General features: G+C 43.9%; 1 protein-coding gene and 2 long non-coding RNA genes across 3 annotated transcripts in view; 1 reads left to right on the forward strand and 2 right to left on the reverse strand.

Moving 5' to 3' along the window:
- The window catches only part of CYBRD1 (cytochrome b reductase 1), a 32,677-nt gene extending 30,012 nt beyond the window's left edge, over positions 1–2,665 (reverse strand). The window contains exon 1 of the mRNA XM_081577811.1: positions 2,409–2,665. Within this exon, the coding sequence (XP_081433937.1) occupies positions 2,409–2,601 (193 nt within the window). The 5' untranslated portion in view covers positions 2,602–2,665. The remainder of the gene's footprint in view (positions 1–2,408) is intronic.
- On the reverse strand, positions 1,273–2,194 carry LOC145541418 (uncharacterized). Its single transcript, XR_014078995.1, has 2 exons — positions 1,973–2,194; positions 1,273–1,841 (listed from the first exon to the last, which is right to left on the reverse strand). It is a non-coding gene; the product is annotated as an uncharacterized LOC145541418 (long non-coding RNA).
- A 1,211-nt stretch (positions 2,666–3,876) lies between the features above and the next one.
- Positions 3,877–4,901, forward strand: LOC145541420 (uncharacterized). The gene is made up of 2 exons (XR_014078997.1): positions 3,877–4,395; positions 4,671–4,901. It is a non-coding gene; the product is annotated as an uncharacterized LOC145541420 (long non-coding RNA).
- The last annotated feature ends 14,257 nt before the right edge of the window (positions 4,902–19,158 follow it).

Genomic DNA, 19,158 nt, shown 5'->3' on the forward strand with positions numbered 1-19,158 from the left:
CCAAAGTTTAGCCAAACTATAAATTCTTTTAGGAAAACTGTAATGGACCCTAACATGAACAAAGAGTTTCAAAGTGTTTTTTAGATGAAGCTTTTTGCTTCTCTAAAAAGGACATTTTACAGAAAATAAGCATATTGCCGTAAGAGTAGAGAAATGAACCTTGAAAATAAAGCCATTGAAAACATGTATACTACTTCTACGGGCAAATTACTTACCTGCTCCGTGCCTGTTTACGCTTCTATATATCTGTGAATTAATGCCCTGAGTGGGTGCACAGAGGTACTCAATAAATGACGGGCCATCTCCTTTTTAGAAGTCAAGAAACAAGTATTATCACCTGTTACCTTAAATTATGAGATGATATTGTAGCCCCTCGGGAAAGTTTCTTAGTATTAGGCACTGCTCAGAGGACTGGGCTGGAAGAGATGAAGAGACTGTTTCTACTGCTTTGAGCAAACAGAAGGTTTTGACAGCTCTGGCCAAACTTGAGGGCTCCACCAGGAAGGAAATAGTGCTTCTGCCAACAGTGACTTTGGAACTCGAGTATGTTTTTCTCATTTTAGTTTAGTGGCAAAATAACTGAGACTTACGCAACGAATGACTCGCCGTCCAGCGGTATTCGCACCCGGGTGGATGCCAATCTCACACCGGGGAAGTCTCCACAGCTGGACACTGGCAGCAGCTTCCTCTACCTCCCAGAGTGGGAGGATGCCACTTACCCAAGCCACACTGGCCAAGGCTGCTGCCCAGGTTTTAAACGGAAACAAAAATCTTTTCTTTAGGAATGAGGTCGGTGCTTTTTTGTTCTCTTGTTTGTTTGGGGAAAGTTAAAATACTGGTGGAGAAAAGGCAGCATGCTCGGAGGCAAGGCTAGTGGTTTCAGCTGGTGGGCATCTGTTTCCCAGTCCTTTCCTCTCCTCTCCTTTTCTCTCTGACATAACCCTAGTCCACTACTCCTGCCTTTTTCTAAATGCTTTCTCTGCCAAAGCCTTGACTTTACTTTTTGGAAAGTGGTTACAAATAAATGGCGCTTGCACCACTAGCTAGAAGTTCCTCCAGCCCCACAGCAGCTGAAAGAAAAGAAAGCTGTCAGGACATAGTGAGTAGCACTACACAAAGACAACAAGATCTGCCACTGACGGAGAGAGAGGAGGTAGGCCGGGAAACAGTGAAGGTGGTCAAAAGGTACAACCCTCCCGTTCTAAAGGGATGTAATGTAGCAGAAGGGTGGTGACAAGTAATAATAATATATTGTAGATCTGAACAATGCTAAAGAGACTAGATTCTTTATTAATGTTCTAAATGCTAAATGAGACGAGATCTAGTTCTCATCCCATCTCAAAGGGGAAAAAATTGTAACTATGTGAGGTGATGGATGTTAATTAGTAATAGGTATTTCCATATATAATCATGTCATACACCTGAAACGAATATGTCCATTATAGCTCAAAACAAAAACAACCATCCACGGAGCCCTCCCTCAGTGCCAGCCTCATCTCAGAGAATGCAGGCCGAGGCAGCAAACCCCGAAGAAGTCCCAAGCATAAACATCTCTCTCGCTCAGCCAGGCAGCCGCGGGCCCCCTGCGGGCATCTCGGGGCCCCATGATCCCGGCCAGTGCCCAACAGGAAGCCCCGCAGGGGAACTTTCGCCAGTCTGCAGCCACAAAAACAAGTCGGGCTCAAGAATGTCCAGTAACCTGGAGAGGCAGCGAAACACCGTTTTGAATCCTGGCAGCTTCTTAGGCTCGACTGAGTTAAACGCTCTAGGAGTGAAACCAGAGTTGATGCTTCCTTCACTCACCCGTGAGGCCACCCGCTGACGGGCCCCTTCGCTCAGGGCTTTAGAGAAAATTAGAGAAGATGAGACAAGAAGTGGCCAATTTTCCCCACTCCATTCCCCCTCGCCCCCCCCCCGGTTGCCTTCCTCTCCTAACCCTCAGCCTCAAAGCAAGTTCAACGACAGGCCTTGCCTAAAGAGATCTCCGCGCCCCTGATTGCGCAGGCTTGGTCCCACAGGGGGCGATTTTCGGGGGGCTCGCGGGCTGCCTAGCCGCACCACGCTCCTGCATCTCTCCTCTGCTCCCAAGATTGGTGTAGTCTGGTGTCGCGTCCCAGCCACTCGCAGCAAACAGTTAACGTAGCCGGGTCGGTCGACCCAGCTACGCGTCTTCCAGCGAACCCGAGTCTCGCGCGCCCCGCCCCATCGCCGCGGCTCCCGCGCTCGCCCAAGTCCGCCCGGCCCGCGGCCCCCGGGCGCCCGACCAGCCACCTCCCTCTGCGCTGCCGACTCGGCTCCCTGGCCCCCGCTACTCCTTCACCTCTTCCCTCGCCCAGCCTCACTCGGTTGGAACTCGGTCGGGAACCCCGGCCCCTCTTCCCCCGCCGCCTCCCAGGAGGTGCCAGTACCGATGCCCAGGATGAAGACGAAGCCGGTGACCAGAAGTACCGGGTGCCAGTTAAACTCGAGCGCGGTCCCGTCCCAGCCGAGCCCCTCTCGGTAGTGGAGGACCCAGATGAGGGTGAAGATCACAGACAGGAAGCCGACGAGCAGCGCCGACACCAGTAGCGCCAAAAAGCCCCTGTAGCCCTCCATGGCCATCAGCGCCCCATACTCCGCCCGGTGGCGGCGAAGGAACTCGGCGAGGCGGCGGCCCCTGGGTACTGGCCCGCGGCGGGACGCGGCCTCGACTTTTAGGAGCTGTCTCCGCCCCGGGGAGGGGCTTTGTCGCGGGCCTGCCTGGGATGCGGGGCCTCGGGGCGGGGGCAGCTGGCCCTTAGCTCAGAGACTAGCCCCACCCTGGAGATCTCGTGGTCGGCGTCTGCGCTTGCAGAGAGCTCGGGTAACCGATCTGGTTAGCTGTTGAGAGCGCGAGTCCGGAAGATTCCACGCCCACCACTTTCTTTTAACTTTTTCCGTGTCTCTTCCTTCTCTGAGAGGAGGCTGAGTAAGGCAATGGTGTGCACAATCGGTTAACAGAACAGAGGGGTCCGTCCGGTGGCTTTGTGTGTGTGATTTTGATTTACGAAGCCTCCTAAGCTGCAGACCTAGAGGACTGGCTGTCTTTGATGCCAAGGAGGAACCTGTGAGACAGTGTGTACCTGGTCTCATCTAGCAAAGAAACTACTGGCAGTGTGCACCTAACAGAAAGCAGACACCTCTTGGACCCTGGACTTCCCCATATGTGATAAAAATGGATCTTAAAAGTGCCACCTGTTCAAACGTATTTGGACTAAAGCCTCACCTTGATGGAGTGAGCTTACTCACTCCCTGCCCTCTTTCCAACATTCAGTTCACCCTTATCCACTGGACAAGAAAAGTGACAGAATTATCATTGCTGTTAAAGAAAGTAGGGCTGTGGCTGCAAGGTCTCCTAGAATGCATTTGGGAACCTTCACTTCTAGCTCCTCCTATGGCTCATCTCCAAAGACTATTAATTGTTTACCTTTTTGTCTTGTTGCCATTGTGAAAGCCCTTAGAATGTGTAGGAGGTTGTAAGGGCTTGATTTTCAATGGAAAAGACAGGTTTTAGGCAAGGAAGTAGGAGTGTCATGCACTAGTAGTGGTCCAAGATTGAGGTCTAAGAGTTAGAGGCTATAGACTTCACTGCTGTCACAAGTTTTCCGTTGATGGTAAAAAGAAAGGAAGAAAGAGAGTAAACAAATGGGAAAAAAGGACCCCTAACCACAGTATGGGGCTTCACCCCGTGGCTTAGTGGTAAAGAATCTGCCAGCCAATGCAGGAGATGCAGGTTTGATCCCTGGGTGTGGAACATCCCCTGGAGAAGGAAATGGCAACCCATTCCAGTATTCCTCCCTGAAAAATCCCATGGACAGAGGAGCCTGGTGGGCTATAGTTCATGGAGTCACAAAAGAGTCAGACATGACTGAGCGACGAACACACACTTGACATATAGTAGCTATACAGTAAATGTTGGGAGAAGAATGGGACTGACTGTGTCAGTCAGGGTGCTGGCAGGAAGAAAACGGATCATTCCAGTTGGGCAATTTAATAATGAACAAGGCTATTTACAAAGTTGTGGGCAGCGTGTGGGAAACCACAAGGGGTTTGCGGTGCCCAGACCTGAATGGGAGAGGGTTACTGAAATCCAGAGAGAGAAAGAAAGAGACAAAGACAGAAAACACACACACACACACAAGAATAGTGTAGAAAGGGCAGCCATACTGGAGCCATGGTCTTGAGTTGAGGGATGCAGCCCGCCTGCAGGGACCCCACAGGGAAGAAGAATGAGAGGAGGCATGAATATTCCAGCCTTATTTTCTTCCCCTCCAGTCTCCTGCCTGGTCCCAAATGACAGAAGCTAATCTGAAACCCAGAAGAAAGATGATGTAGCACATATAGGTCAGTCTTCAGGACACAGCAGGGTAGAGAAAGGTGAGAGTAGATGCATAGGAATAAACAGAAACCATCGCCGCATCTTCCGGTTTTATTTTTTCAGACATTTGGGTTCCTGAGTGCTACAAAGATTCCCTGTTTAATTTTATACTGTTTCTCTTCCTCTTCGACCTTTAACTAGTACTTCTTTAACAACAATATCACTGTGTCCCTGTTCTCCTCCCTAAAAGTATCTAGTTCTTGTCCCCAGGTAACTTCTTCACACCCTTAGCCCAGCACCTTTACTTCACTCTTGATTTGATTTTACTCTGCAGCAGCCGCAAAGAATTCCAGACTCCATTTAACAAAACACCTCAGGAGAATGAAAACATGGCCAAATAATATGGATGATGTTGAATCACGTTGAAGTTACCAGCTAAACTGAGAAAACTTTCAACTTTTAAGTTGTCCTTTAAAGACCTAACTTTGATAAAACTTGTCACTTTGAAGAGGAAATTTTTTAAATAAAAAGATTGTTGTGGCTTGGTATGAACAACTTTTAAAAACAGAGTTGTTGTATAAGTTTCCCTTGGGGGTGAGTAAACAGTTTGCCACCAAAGTACTTACTCAAATACTTTGTGAAGTACTTTATAAAGTTTATAAAGTTATTTTGTGTGCTCAGACACGTGGTATCCAACTCTGCGACCCCATGGACTGTAGCCCGCCAGGCTCCTCTGTCTGAGATTTTCCTTGCAAGAATACTGGAGTGGGGTGCCATTTCCTCCTCCAGGGGATCTTCCCAGGTGTCAAACCCACACCTCTTACATCTCCCGCATTGGCAGACAGATTCTTCTTTTTAAAAAAAATTAATTTATTTCAGTTGGAGGATAATTACTTTACAATATTGTGATGGTTTTTGCCATACCTTGACATGAATCAGCCATGGGTGTACATGTGTCCCTCGATCCTGAACCCCCCCACCTCCCTCCCTACCCCATCCCTCTAGGTTGTCCCAGGGTACCGGCTTTGAGTGCCCTGCTTCATGCATCAAACTTGCACTGGTCAATCTGTCTTACCTATGGTAATATACATGTTTCAATGCTATTCTCTCAAGTCATCCCACCCTCACCTTCTCCCACATAGTCCAAAATCTGTTCTTTACATCTGTGTCTCTTTTGCTGCCTTGCATATAGGATCATTGTTACCGTCTTTCTAAAGTCCATGTATATGCATTAGTATATATTGTGTATATATTATTATACACATATTAATATATATTAATAATATGTATTGGTGTTTCTCTTTCTGACTTACTTCACTCTATTTAATAGGCTCCAATTTCATCCATCTCATTAGAACTGACTCAAATGCGTTCGTTTTTATAGCTGAGTAATATTCCATTGTGTATGTATACCACAATTTCCTTATCCATTCATCTGGCAGATGGATTCTTTACCACTAGCACCACCAAAGATACTTTCCTCAAGTACTTTTACACCAGTGCTATGAAAGGGCTTTCTGATGTGTGGGAGATGGGGTGGGGCATGAACAAGATAGCCTTCCAAAAAAACCTGTGATTCTAGAAACACGTACATATTGGCACAGATTTTTATTGTCCCTGACAGAGTGAGGAGAGGTGTGGAGGGCCAGGGAGAGAAAACCTAAACCCCACTCAACAAAGAGATCAGGAACCAGCGCCCTGTTTGCCATTTATGTGCTGATCTGCGAGGCAGTGTTGCAGTTTTGTGGTGTATACAGAAGTCTGGTATTCTAATGTAAAGGATAATAAGCTGTTTGCTTATTACAAGTAGTAGCTTGCTTTGTGGAATAAGTGGACCATTTTTTTTAAACTTCCAAATGTTGACTGTGTGTTGGTTACTCTCTGTTTACCCCTCTACCCCCCACCTTTCTTGGCCTTGCCCTGTGCCACAAAGAGGCTCCTGGCCCTCTGGCTTCCAGCTGACTTTGGTGGTGCTGGAAGATCAGAAGGCAGGAAGAAAGAGGGGTCACCAACCCATTTATCCCACCATGCCCCCTTGCCAGACCATGGTTTTTACAGTGGTTGTGTTCCTTTTTGCTGCCTTCCCCAACTACAGCTCTCCCGGGACCAGTAACGCCATGTCCGCTTGCTTCTACAGGCCTGCATGTGCTTGTGCTTGTTCCTGGTCTTCACCATTCCTTGTGGGGTTCTTAACCTAAACAGACTGAAGAGTCTGCTTGCTATTTACCCTCTGTAAACAGTGCCTGTATTAATTCAAGTCCCCCTCTCAAATGAAAGACTGCAAACCAGCTGTTTCTTGCAGGACCATAACAGAGACAAGTGGAAAAACACTCTTGCCTAATACTCCTGTTTCCCCAGGCTTCCTGCCTGTGCCTTCTTAGGAAATGTTAAGAAAGGAGGACTATGGGAAGCAAGAAGAAAAATCACAAGCAGGAGTAGTGAATTCCCACATCTTCCTCTCTCCTCTCCTTCTAGGCAAGAGATTTGGGAATCAAAATCTGTCTCAGATGACTAAAATAGAGTGACTCGCAGCTGACACAGTGACTCATGGTATAACCCAAGCCCAGGCAATGGTCCAAGGCTCCTTGGCGAAAGAAAACAAGGGTTGCAGTTTTGAAAGGAACACAGTCAAATCCATGTTAATGGGAGGAATATACTTTCCTCCTGTGTTGTCTTCAGGGCAAAAACCAAAGGTCTGCTTTTCTGAGGCATTTCTGAGGGAACTGCTGAGGAGATTGGCCCCGGCTCTGGCACTGGAGCCGGCCCCTATCACCTCCCTCAGCCGAAGCTCTCAGAGTCCACCTGCGTTCAGAGGGCAGCAAGGAAGGAGTTCATCTGTGTCTGGCACAGCCGAAGGAGCCCCAGTGTGGGAGGAGGCAGAAAGGAACTCTTCCTGAGGAAGCAGACCCAGGAGAAGAGGAAGGTGTGTGGGGAGAGCAGAGGGAATGAGGAGAGCACCTTGAGAGGTGCCCAAGGAAAGGCTCAGCTCCAAAGAGCTTCTTCCCATGTCAGGGGAGGGGATGTAGGTTAGACCAAGGCATTGCTTCCACTCTCCACTGCTTTGTAAGACCTACCTTACAAAGTGTGTGTGTTCAGTTGCTCAGTCATGTCTGACTCTTTGCAACTCCATGTACTGTAGCCTGCCAAGCTCCTCTGTCTATGGGATTTCCCAGTCAAGAATATTAGAGTGGGTTGCTATTTCCTTTCTCCAGGGGATCTTCCTGACTCAGGGATCGAACCTGCATCTCTTACTCTCCTGCACTGGCAGGCAAATTCTTTACCATTAGTAAAAAAAATCTACCTAGGAAGCCCCAAATCTGCCTGACCCTTCACTTAATTTTTGAATTTGATAAAAGGAACTGGGGGCTGGGGGCTGGACTTCAAAGTAATCAGTCTGCACAAAAGGGCATGCTGGCAGGCAAATTATCTCTAGGAATTAGTTAACCCTGGGAGGGGTGGTTTCCAGTCTGCAAGGACCCAAAGGCCAATGCATTAAGAATACAGAAAAGAAAAGATGCTCAACATGGCTCATTATTAGAGAAATGCAAATCAAAGCTACAGTGAGGTACTACCTCACACTGATCAGAATGGCCATGATTAAAAAGTCAACAAATAGTGAATGCTGGAGAGAATGTGGAGAAAAGGGAACCCTCCAACACTGTTGGTAGAAATGTAAGCTGGTGCAGCCACTAGGGAAAACAGTGTGGAGGTTCCTCAGAAAACTAAAAACAGTAAGACAAAACTATAATTCCAAAAGATACACGCAGTCCTATGTTCACAGCAGCACTATTCACAACAGCCAAGACTTGGAAACAACCTAAATGTTCATCAACAGATGAATGGATAAAGAAGATGTGGTGTCTATAGATACAATGGAATATTACCCAGCCATAAAGAGAGTGAAATAATGCCATCTGCAGCAACATGGATGCATCCAGAAATTATCATACTAAATGAAATAAGTCAGAAAGAGAAAGACAAATACCATACTGTCACTTATATGTGGAATCTAAAATATGACACAAATGAACCTATGAAACAGACTCATAGACATAGAGAACAAACTTGTGGTTGCCAAGGAGGAGGGGGAGAGCAGAAGAATGGACTGGAAGTTTAAGGTTAATAGATGCAAACTATTACCTACAGAATGGATAAACAGCAAAGTCTTAATGTATAACACAGGGAACTAAATTTAATATCCTGGGATAAACCATAATGGAGAAAAAGAATGTATATAGTTGTGAAACTGAGTTACTTGGTTGTACAGTAGAAATTAACACAACATCATAAATGTTCAATAAAAAATAAAAACTGTAAACTTCCAGTTATAAGGTGAATAAGTACTAGGGCTGTAATGGACAACATGATAAATATAATTAACACTGCTGTATGTCATATATGAAAGTTTTAAGAGAGCAAATCCTGAGTTCTCAAAACAAGAAAAAAAATTTTCTGTTTATTTAATTTTAGATCTATACAAGATGATGGATATTCACTGCTGCTAAGTCACTTCAGTCATGTCCGACTCTGTGCGACCCCATAGACGGCAGCCCACCAGGGTCCCCCGTCCCTGGGATTCTCCAGGCAAGAACACTGGAGTGGGTTGCCGTTTCCTTCTCCAATGCATGAAAGTGAAAAGTGAAGTCGCTCAGTCGTGTCTGACTCTTAGCGACCCCATGGACTGCAGCCTACCAGGCTCCTCCGTCCATGGGATTTTCCAGGCAAGAGTACTGGAGTGGGTTGCCATTGCCTTTCATTTCATGACGTATGGAAGTCAAATCATTATGCTGTACACCTTGAACTTATACAGTGCTATACATCAATTATATCTCAGTAAAACTGGAAGGAAGAAAAGAATATGAAATAGAAGAAAATGTAGTTAACACAGAGAAAAAGGTGTTTAAAAACACACTCCTGGACAGACTGACAAGGTTAGAATAGAGAGCCTAAAATCAAGTCAGAGAATTAGCAAAGGAAAGAATGCACTGGAACACTTATGACCAAGCTTTCTTCCACATAAATCAAATTTTATAAGCACATTGGACTATTTGGATGGGACTTTATAGTATGTGAAGAACCAGGTTATATTATTATTAACAAGGAGCTAAAAACATTGTTTACTTTTGGAAAACTTTATGGGACGCTTCATAGTTTGGCTTTGTAATAACAGGAATAAGTGCTCTAATTATAGTCTTCTCTCTCACTGATGCATTTTTTAAAGGGTGTTCACAGATGGAGTATCTCAGAAACATATTTCCAGAATTTTGGCTCACAGATGTCAAGATTTTATTAAAGAATGAAGGGATCGTACTTGTCCAAAACAAAACTCTGACAGTAGACCAGACAGGTTTTTTTTAATTGGCCAAATATTTGACTAAATAAATTTTATCTACAAATAGCTTAGGTAGACCTCACTGAATCATGGAAAGCCTTGATTACAATTTCTGGAAGCAGGTAAAGCTCTATTTTAGAGAGAAAAACCAAATGGTGTAAATCCAAATTTTACTTTTGTTCCAGAATAATTTAGTATGGCTTCAGTCATTTATATATTGCTCCAAGTCTTGATCCTTGAAATTCCAGTCAACATGAAGCATTTTGGAATGAGGGAACATACACTGTTCCAGGACTGCAATCTGCTGTGTAATCAGAAAATTTACATGGGTCAAAAGCTTTTGCTCATCTGTGACAGGATGGTTTCAGACTAGATCAGAATTCTTAACCTGATGTCTATGGATAAAATCTGAATGGGAGAAAAATTGTACCTTTATTTTCATTCATTTCTAAGTGAAATTCAGCAATTTATTTCATTATGAATGCAGACAGCAAGCTCCACTAGCATTCACAGTGACTGTGATTTTGTCTCCCATCCCATGGAGAGCTGTTGCAGGTATCTCAGCTCATCATTTGTGCTCAGAACTCTTAGAATAACAACAGTTATTAAACCCGTGGCTAGATCTTATAATGCATTAATAATGAAGCACCTATAGTGTTTGTTATGAGTATCCTGTTGTTGTTTAGTCGATAAGTCGTGTCCTACTCTTTTGTGACCCACCAGTCTCCTCTGTCCATGGGATTTCCCAGGCAAGAATGCTGTAGTGGGTTGCCATTTCCTTCTCCAGGGGATCTTCCCAACCCGGGGATCAAACTTACATCTCCTGCATTGGCAGGTGGGTTCTTTACCACTGAGCCACTTGGGAAGCCCATGAGTACCCTATTGCCTCTCTATATATACGTTTCTCCCCTACTTGGGCTGTTCTCTTTCCCAGTAGCTACATTTTGTACAAGAACGCCTAGTACTCAGACCTGCCTACTACTGTTAAGGTGCCAGATGAAGACCTGATTTTTTTTTTCAACCCCCTTTCAATATGGAATGAGTACAGGTCTCTTTCATGCAAAATATTGATGGCTGATGATCATACTAACCATGAAAATTATTAATTCTATGATCACTTAGTATGTGCCAGACACTTATAATTTTTACAACAGCTCTATTTTATAGATGGGAAAACTGAGCAACACAGAATGTAAGCTACCTGCACAAGTGTCCACAGTGTGGAAGGAGAGGCTTGGGTTTCAAACTCAAGTGATCTGATGCTACAGCCCTCACTCAGAGACACTGTGCTAAACTGCCATAATTTGTTTAACAAATTCCCCATTTGTTGATATTAACATTTATGTTGCTTATAGTTTTTCACTACTAGAAAATGAATGAATGTCTTTATACATAAATAATTTTATACATTTCTGGTTGTTTCTTTAGGGCAAATTTCTAAAAGTTAAACTGCTAGGTTAATTTAAAAAAAACAAATTGCTAACTTACTTCATAAAAGATTATACTAATTTGATCAGAACTATATGATCATGCATTTGCCTATGAGGCTTCCCGTGTGGCTCAGCAGTAAAGAATCCACCTGCAATGTAGGAGATGCAGGAGACTCGAGTTCCATCCCTGAATTGGAAAGATGCCCTGGAGAAGGAAATGGCAACCCAGGCCAGTATTCTTGCCTGGGAAATCCCATGGACAGAGGAACCTGGCAAACTACAGTCCATGGGGTCGCAAAGAGTTGGATGTGACTGACTGACTAACACTTTGCCTTGACTTTAGTCTGTAAAAATACTGAATCACTAGGTTGTACACCTGAAATTAATATGACAATGAACACTTGAAACTAATGATTTTGTAAATCAACTATACTTCAATTTAAATATACATGTACAGAAAACATGCATACATGAATGGGGGAGAAAAAGAATGTTAGTTCTTCACTGAGTATGAGAAGACTGAGATTCTGCAACATCTGACAATGTTTTAGTGTGGTGAGACCTACTGGATTATCTGGGTTACTTTAAGTCATCATCAGCATTCTCAGCTCTTTCTGAGTACCTCCTGGTTTGAGCAGGGAAACTCCGTTCCTCTATCTTGTCCTTGAGATTCTCAAGCTCCTTTCTTCTGATTGCAATCCTGGATTGAAGAAAACAGGAAAAACAATTTCCTGCTAAGCACATTTCTGTTCTCAATTTCCTTATATGTTGTAACTTTTTAGCACACATATGATTTTGAGAATCATATGTGTCTCTTGAGAGTCCCTTGGACTGCAAGGAGATCAAACCAGTCAATTCTAAAGGAAATTAACCCTGAATATTCACTGAAAGGACTGATGCTGAAACTGAAGCTCCAATACTTTGGCCACCTGATGGGAAGACACGGCTCATTGGAAAAGACCCTGATGCTGGGAAAGATCGAGGGCAGGAGGAGAAGGGGGTGACAGAGGACAAGATGGTTGAATGACATCACTGACTCAATGGACATGAATTAGAGCAAATTCCGGGATATGGTTAAGGACAGGGAAGCCTGGTGTGCTTCAGTCCATGGGGTTGCAAAGAGTCCGACACAACTGAGTGAACGACAAAAAATCATTACTATTACTCATACTACCTAAAATTACACTTTGCCACAGCACCTCAAATTTGCACATCATAAAGATCTATTTTCCATATGCTTCAGAAATCACTGGGGTGAGGGTTACTTACCTGTTTTTTGAGGTTCTTTCCCCTTGTTAGACCCTACATCCAATTAGTGGGTCTATTCTACCCCCTTAGAAATCCATTCATTTCTCTCCATTTCACTGTTACTGTAGTTCCAGTCACCTTCATATCAAGCCTAGATCAGCAAACAACCATCCAAATGGTTTTCTTGTTTCCATCTCTTCCACGCAGTGCATTTCTCACATTTCGTCAAAAGATAATCCAAAAATGCCCACCTCAGCACATTCCCCTGATTAAAAGTCTTCCAGTGGCTCCAGGTTTGGCGGTTTGGCATGACATGCAAGGCCTTTCTGACACAGCCCCTACTTATCCATTCCCCCAGTCTCACCTCTCTCCACTCTCCTCCAGGAATCTCAGCTGCCATCATCCTAAATAATTTGGTGCCCCTCAAATGCCGTTCTCTCCCTTACTTTCTGATCTTACCTTTGCATGCACTGCTGCTGCAGACTAGGATTTGGTGGCCACATGACCCCCTCTTCTGCATGATGACTCAGTCCAGCCTAGGAAGTTGCAAATCAGAAAAAGCCATTCATATTGACTCAGGAATCTTTTGCAAATATAATCATGTTTGTTGACACTCTAAAGTTATACAGTTCTCAGGCCTATATTAAAATAATCAAGGAAAAAACTGAGATGAATTGTCAGATTTTTTTTGGTCAAAAAAATCAATTTGACAAATAAAAAAGATTATAAGAATGATGAAATAATATTGAAGAGAATAAAAGGAATGAGAAGCATGATAAAAATAGTGCTAAGAGAAAAGAGTCCTTTAATCTCAGATCAGATTCCTTGCTTTATATGCATGGTGCTCACCCCAAACTCAGAAACAAAGAAATAACATTTCAGCTTCTCACAGGTTTGGGTTTATATTATGTTTATGATGGAAACTTGGGATAATTAAGTAGATTAAGATTTCAAAACCAGGTATCTGCAGAAGAATGGACATACATATATATATATTTTTTAAATCACTCTGCTCCTGGGTGGTTGCATAATATATATTGAGCTGACATTTCTGAGTTTGATTTGTTGGTCATATTTTGCTCAGTTAACTGCATCCTACGTATTTTCAGATTCATAGAGGGGAAATATAAATCTAGAAAAAGTCACTTCTTCACAATATGATGATTATTTTAATTAAAAATCTTTCTGTACACGTGGCTGTGGAGCCTGGTGGTAGAGGACAAAGCCTTAGCTGTCAGGAGGGATCCTGAGTAGCAAAATCTCTCTGTGTAGATTAGTTTCCAGGCCCCAGAAGACTCCTGTCTGAGCTCTATGGAGAGCATGGAGTGTGGAGATACAAAGTGAACAAGACCTGTCTTCCCAGGGCACTTAGCAGCTACCTGAACAACTCAGTTCTGAGGGCAGGTTTGGTGCAGTCCGGACTCCAGGCATCAGTATCAGCCCAGTGGAAGACTGCAGTACCCCACAGGGCTGCTGCTAAAGTATTTGGTGAGAGATAAACTGCCTGGGAACCCCTAGAATTTGGGGAGTAGGTAATTTAAAGGGGCTTCCCAGGTGGCGCTAGTGGTGAAGAATCCGGCTGCCAGTGCAAGAGACACAAAAGACGCAGGTTCAATGCCTGGGTCAGGAAGATCCCCTGGAGGAGGGCATGGCAACACACTCCAGTATTCTTGCCTGGAAAATTCCGTAGACAGAGGTGCCTGGTGGGCTATCGCCCATGGGGCCGCAAAGAGTAGGACACGACTGAGCGACTGAGCACGCAGGCACGCACACAACCTCTGCATGAAATGGGCTCCAGGCAACAAAATTGAGCTGTTACTCAAAAGTAGATTGAGAAGGCCAGTAGTGGCTATAAATACTATAAGGAAGACTCTTTAAGTTATTTGGTATAAACCTACTCCTTCTTTATTTTTCAGTTTTCCCCCTTTATTTTGAACACATAGAATTGGAACTCCTAATAAAGATAAAATTATGTGCAAATGACTTTAAAAATTGAAGTATAGTTGATTTACAATATTGTGTTAATTTCTGCTGTACAGCAGTGGTTCAGTTATACACATACACACACACATATACATTCTTATTCATAATCTTCCATTATGGTTTATCACAGAATATTGAATTTAGTTTCCTGTGATATATAATAGGATCTTGTTGTTTATCCATTCTATATGTGATAGTTTGCTTCTGCTTGCATGCTCAGTTGCTTCAGTCACGTCCAACTCTTTGCAACACTAATAGCTGTAGCCCACCAGGCTCCTCTGTCCATGGATTCTCCAGACAAGAATATTGGAGTGGGTTGCCATGCCCTCTTCCAGGGTATCTTCCCCCACCCAGGGATCATGTCTCACGTCTCCTGCATTGGCAGGCAGGTTCTTTACCCCTAGGATCACCTGGGAAGCCCTTTTCTCCACTATCATGGGGCAAAAGCACCTCCTGCATGTGGAAAGAAGAGATGGCCAGTGTCCTAGGTCCTTGTGACTCAAAATGTGGTCCTTGGATCAGCTTGTTAGAAATGTAGAACTTCAGGCTCCAATGCAATCTTCCTGAATCATAATCTGCATTTTAATAAGCTTCTCAGGTGATTAGCAAGCAATTTAAGTTTGAGAAGCGCTACCTGAGGAGAAAAGCACCACTTCCAGGAGTTTAACACCTCATAATCACAACCTTATGACCACAGTCTGGTCAGCTGTGACCCTCCCAGATGCTCATCTAGTACCAAGTACAGGGGTCTGTGTTTCTTCAAGGATCTGTATCTCAAATCAGTGAGATTTTTGGAAGGCTACAGTTATCCTGATAGGCTTCCTCTAAGAAGCCTCTGTATAACTGTTGTATAAATACTATCAGTTCATTCAGTTTCTCAGTCGTGTCCAACTCTTTGCGACCCCATGGACAGCAGCACACCAGGCCTCCCTGTCCATCACCAGCTCCCGGAGTTGACTCAAACTCATGTCCATTGAGTCAGTGATGCCATCCAACCATCTCATCCTCTGTCATCCCCTTCTCCTCCCGCCTTCAATATTTCCCAGCATCAGGGTCTTTTCCAATGAGTCAGTTCTTCGCATCATGGTGGCCAAAGTATTGGAGTTTCAGCTTCAACATCAGTCCTTCCAATGAATATTCAGGACTGATCTCCTTTAGGATTGACTGGTTGGATCTTCTTGCAGTCCAAGGGACTCTCAAGAGTCTTCTCCAACACCACAGTTCAAAAGCATCAATTCTTTGGCACTCAGCTTTCTTTATAGTCCAACTCTCACATCCATATATGACTACTGGAAAAATCATAGCTTTGACTAGACAGACCTTTGCTGGCAAAGTAATGTCTCTGCTTTTTAATATGCTGTCTAGGTTGGTCATAACTTTTCTTCCAAGGAGTTAAGTGTCTTTTAATCTCATAGGTTAATTTCATGGTTAATTAATTACACAAATACTATGGCTTTAAAAAAAATTGATTTATATTGGAAAACAGGGTGAGATTTGGGGTTCCTCGTTTATCACCAGAGAATCACCAGAGAAATGTCAAGGTTCTTGATGAAAATATATGCAGGGGACAATGACCAACACACAGAAGGTACAGTGGCATTTTTCAATAGGCTGATTATGACCTGACAATTCAAAGCAGAAATCTGGTATGCTGAGCTGCTGCTGCTGCTGCTGCTGTTAAGCCTCTTCAGTCGTGTCTGACTCTGTGCGACCCCAAAGATGGCAGCCCACCAGGCTCCCCCATCCCTGGGATTCTCCAGGCAAGAACACTGGAGTGGGTTGCCATTTCCTTCTCCAATGCATGAAAGTGAAAAGTGAAAGTGAAAGTGAAGTCGTGTCCGACTCTTTGCGACCCCATGGACTGCAACCCACCAGGCTCCTCCGTCCATGGGATTTTCCAGGCAAGAGCACCGGAGTGGGGTGCCACTGCCTTCTCCAGTATGCTGAGCTAGATGGTATGAAAGTTTCTTTTTCCCTAAATTAGCCAAAGTATGTTTTGAGTGCTGTGTTTCCACAGTCATTCAATCAAAACAACCTTTCTATAGAAATATTTAGAGATTCTCTCTCTGTATGTCTCTATCTGTATCTACCTATCTCTAGCTATTTATCTACCTATCTATCCATCTATAATAGAGATGCCAGACACTATGTTAGGTGCTGAGAATATAATTAGGCAAAAACTGACAAGATCTCTGCCCTCATCGAACTCACAGTCCTCTCCAAGTACTAAACTTGAATCCTGGACCTGAAATCACTTCAGATTTGAGGAAAGGTAGACCCAGTGCCTGCTTATAGCAGCAGGGAGATGGAGCCACAGGGTGAAAATGTAAAAGGAAGATACTTCAGGAAGAATCATTTCCTCAAGAACTGATATTTTACTGAGATTTTAACATCTGAAACCTCTATTCCTAGAAAACTCAGCCTAGTCGTTGTCTGGGTATCTGTCTAACCAGTCAGCAACTTCTAGGGGAGGAGGTAAAGAGGAAGGTTGAGAGAGGAATTTTAAAAATAAGAGATTTCTGTGTTGCCTATAAAAGGCTAAGACATTGGCTATACAAGAAAAAAAAATTTGTTCAGTGTTCTAAAAGTATATTATGTGCCAAGACCTTAGGACCACATCGGTGAACCAAAAAGAAAAGAAAAAAAAAAAAGTACCAGTGCTCTCTTAAAGTTTACGTTCTAATTGATGGCGATTGGAGGAATATAGGTTTCTCCTAAAGAGTGAAATATGTTAATGTCTATGTTCCTGCCAAATACCTCAGGATTGAAGCCCTGAGTTAGAGCTGCAAGGCTGTCCCAAGCAGACAATGTCATATTTAAAGAGACTGTGTTGGTGTCCTGCTCCCCTCTGGCAGGGCACAAGACAGCACCCTCCATGTGGGCACAGAGCAGAGGCTAGAGAGTGAGGAATCTGGGTCATGCCCCTAGTAAGCTACATAATGGGATTGGGACAAGGCTTGTGAACCCAAGTGGTAAGACAGGTAGGATCATTATTATATAAACCTGGGTGACTTTTTTTGTTGTTGCTTTCTTTCCACAGTTTTAATTTTTAAATTGCACAAGTAATATTTTTGTTTATTTTGGAGGAAAAAGTCTGGGAAGACAGACTGATTCCATTGCAACAACAGTTCTTCATCCTGTGAAACCAAAGCTGGTCACCGACTCATCTCTCTTCCCCTTTAAGTTTCCTGAGCCACAGTTAGACTCAGTCCTTTGTGGCCCTAAACTCAAGAAGACACACATCAAGCTCTCTTAGCCCTTCTAACTAGCCTTGAAATGAAGGGAGAGTTTCCTTCTGCCTCTCCCTGGGAAAGGAGAGAGCAAGTTTTGCCCAGCTCTGTCCAAAGAAAGCTTCCTCATAAAATGGTCTGTCTTCACTTCCACAATTTTTGTACAGCTTCCTTGTGGGTTTTTGAGCTACATAACATGTCCTAGGTCACCTACTTAGATGTCTCTGGCACCACACTTTAGATTTTTCACATCTACTATTTTATGGAGCTGGTATTCACTTTCCACAGCTGCTGCAAAGAATCACCACAGTCTTAGCAGCTTAACCAACACAAATTTATTATATTGCTCTTCTGTGAGAAAGAAGGCTGATATTGGTCTTGCTGGCCTAAAATTAAAGGGTCACATTTCTTTCTGGAGATTTTAGGGGAGGATTCCCTCTGTCTTGTTTGTTGAACCCAGGGTAGGCAGGGTGCAAGCTAGAAAGCTGGAAGAAGATGCGAGGAGCCATAGGAACTGCCAACATGTTTATTCTCTCCTGGCTGGCACAGCAGCAAGGCAGCAGCAGCAGACAGGCTGTATTCTCTAGCGGTTGACCCAGTGGACACAGCTGTAACTCCACACCACTCAGTGTGACTGGACTCGACTACAAGAGCTTTTCAGGTGATGCTTACATAGGTTATTGCACATGCACGGTGCTATAAATGATTTCAGCTGATACATAACCATGTATCTACAAAACATGGGGCGAGAGCAAGAGGCCGCGGGGGCGAGAGAGCCATCTTGGCTACTTTGCTCTTTCCCTACACCCTTCCTGCTGTTTCTAGCTTCTACCCAGATTCTAGCTTCCTCAGATTCCTTGGCTATGGCGCCCTCCTCCATCTTCAAAGCAAGCAAAGTCATATGTCTCTCTGTGCTTTTCTTCCACTACCACATTTCTTTCTCTGACCTTCTTCTTCTGCCTCTCTCTTCTACTTTTAAGTACCCTTAAATCTCCTATCTGGATAATTGAGAATAATCTCCCAGTTTTAAGGTAGCTTTGTTATCAACTTTAACTCTATTCAGTTCAGTTCAGTCGCTCAGTCATGACCGACTCTTTGCAACCCCATGGACTGCAGCACGCCAGGCCTCCCTGTCCATTGGCAACCTCAATTCTCCTTTGCCATGTAAGGTAACATATTCACAGGTTCTGAATGTTGGGATGTGAACATTTGTGGGAGGTTGTTAGTCAGCCTACCATAGTGTTTCAGTCAAAACTTTGTATTTATACAACCAGATACAATAATAATTGTGTGGTGAACATAGCTTTATGGACATAAATATTCTTTTACATCTTTTGTAATATATTGTGTTCTAGTGAGTAAGGAGTTGGGCTTCCCTGGTGGCTCAGTGGTAAAGAATACACCTGCTAATGCAGGGGACACAGATTCAATTCCTGGTTGGGAAAACTCCCCTGAACAGGGGAATGGCAACCCCATTCAGTATTCCTGCCTGGAAAATCCCATGGACAGTGGAACCTGGTGGGCTACAGTCTATAGGCTCACAAAAAAGTCAGATATGACTTGGCAACTAAACAACAACATATTGGTATACCATAAATG

Source organism: Giraffa tippelskirchi, chromosome 3 (genome assembly GCF_054371585.1).
Source record: "Giraffa tippelskirchi isolate mGirTip1 chromosome 3, T2T-mGirTip1v1.2.pri, whole genome shotgun sequence".
Taxonomy (NCBI): Eukaryota; Metazoa; Chordata; class Mammalia; order Artiodactyla; family Giraffidae; genus Giraffa; species Giraffa tippelskirchi.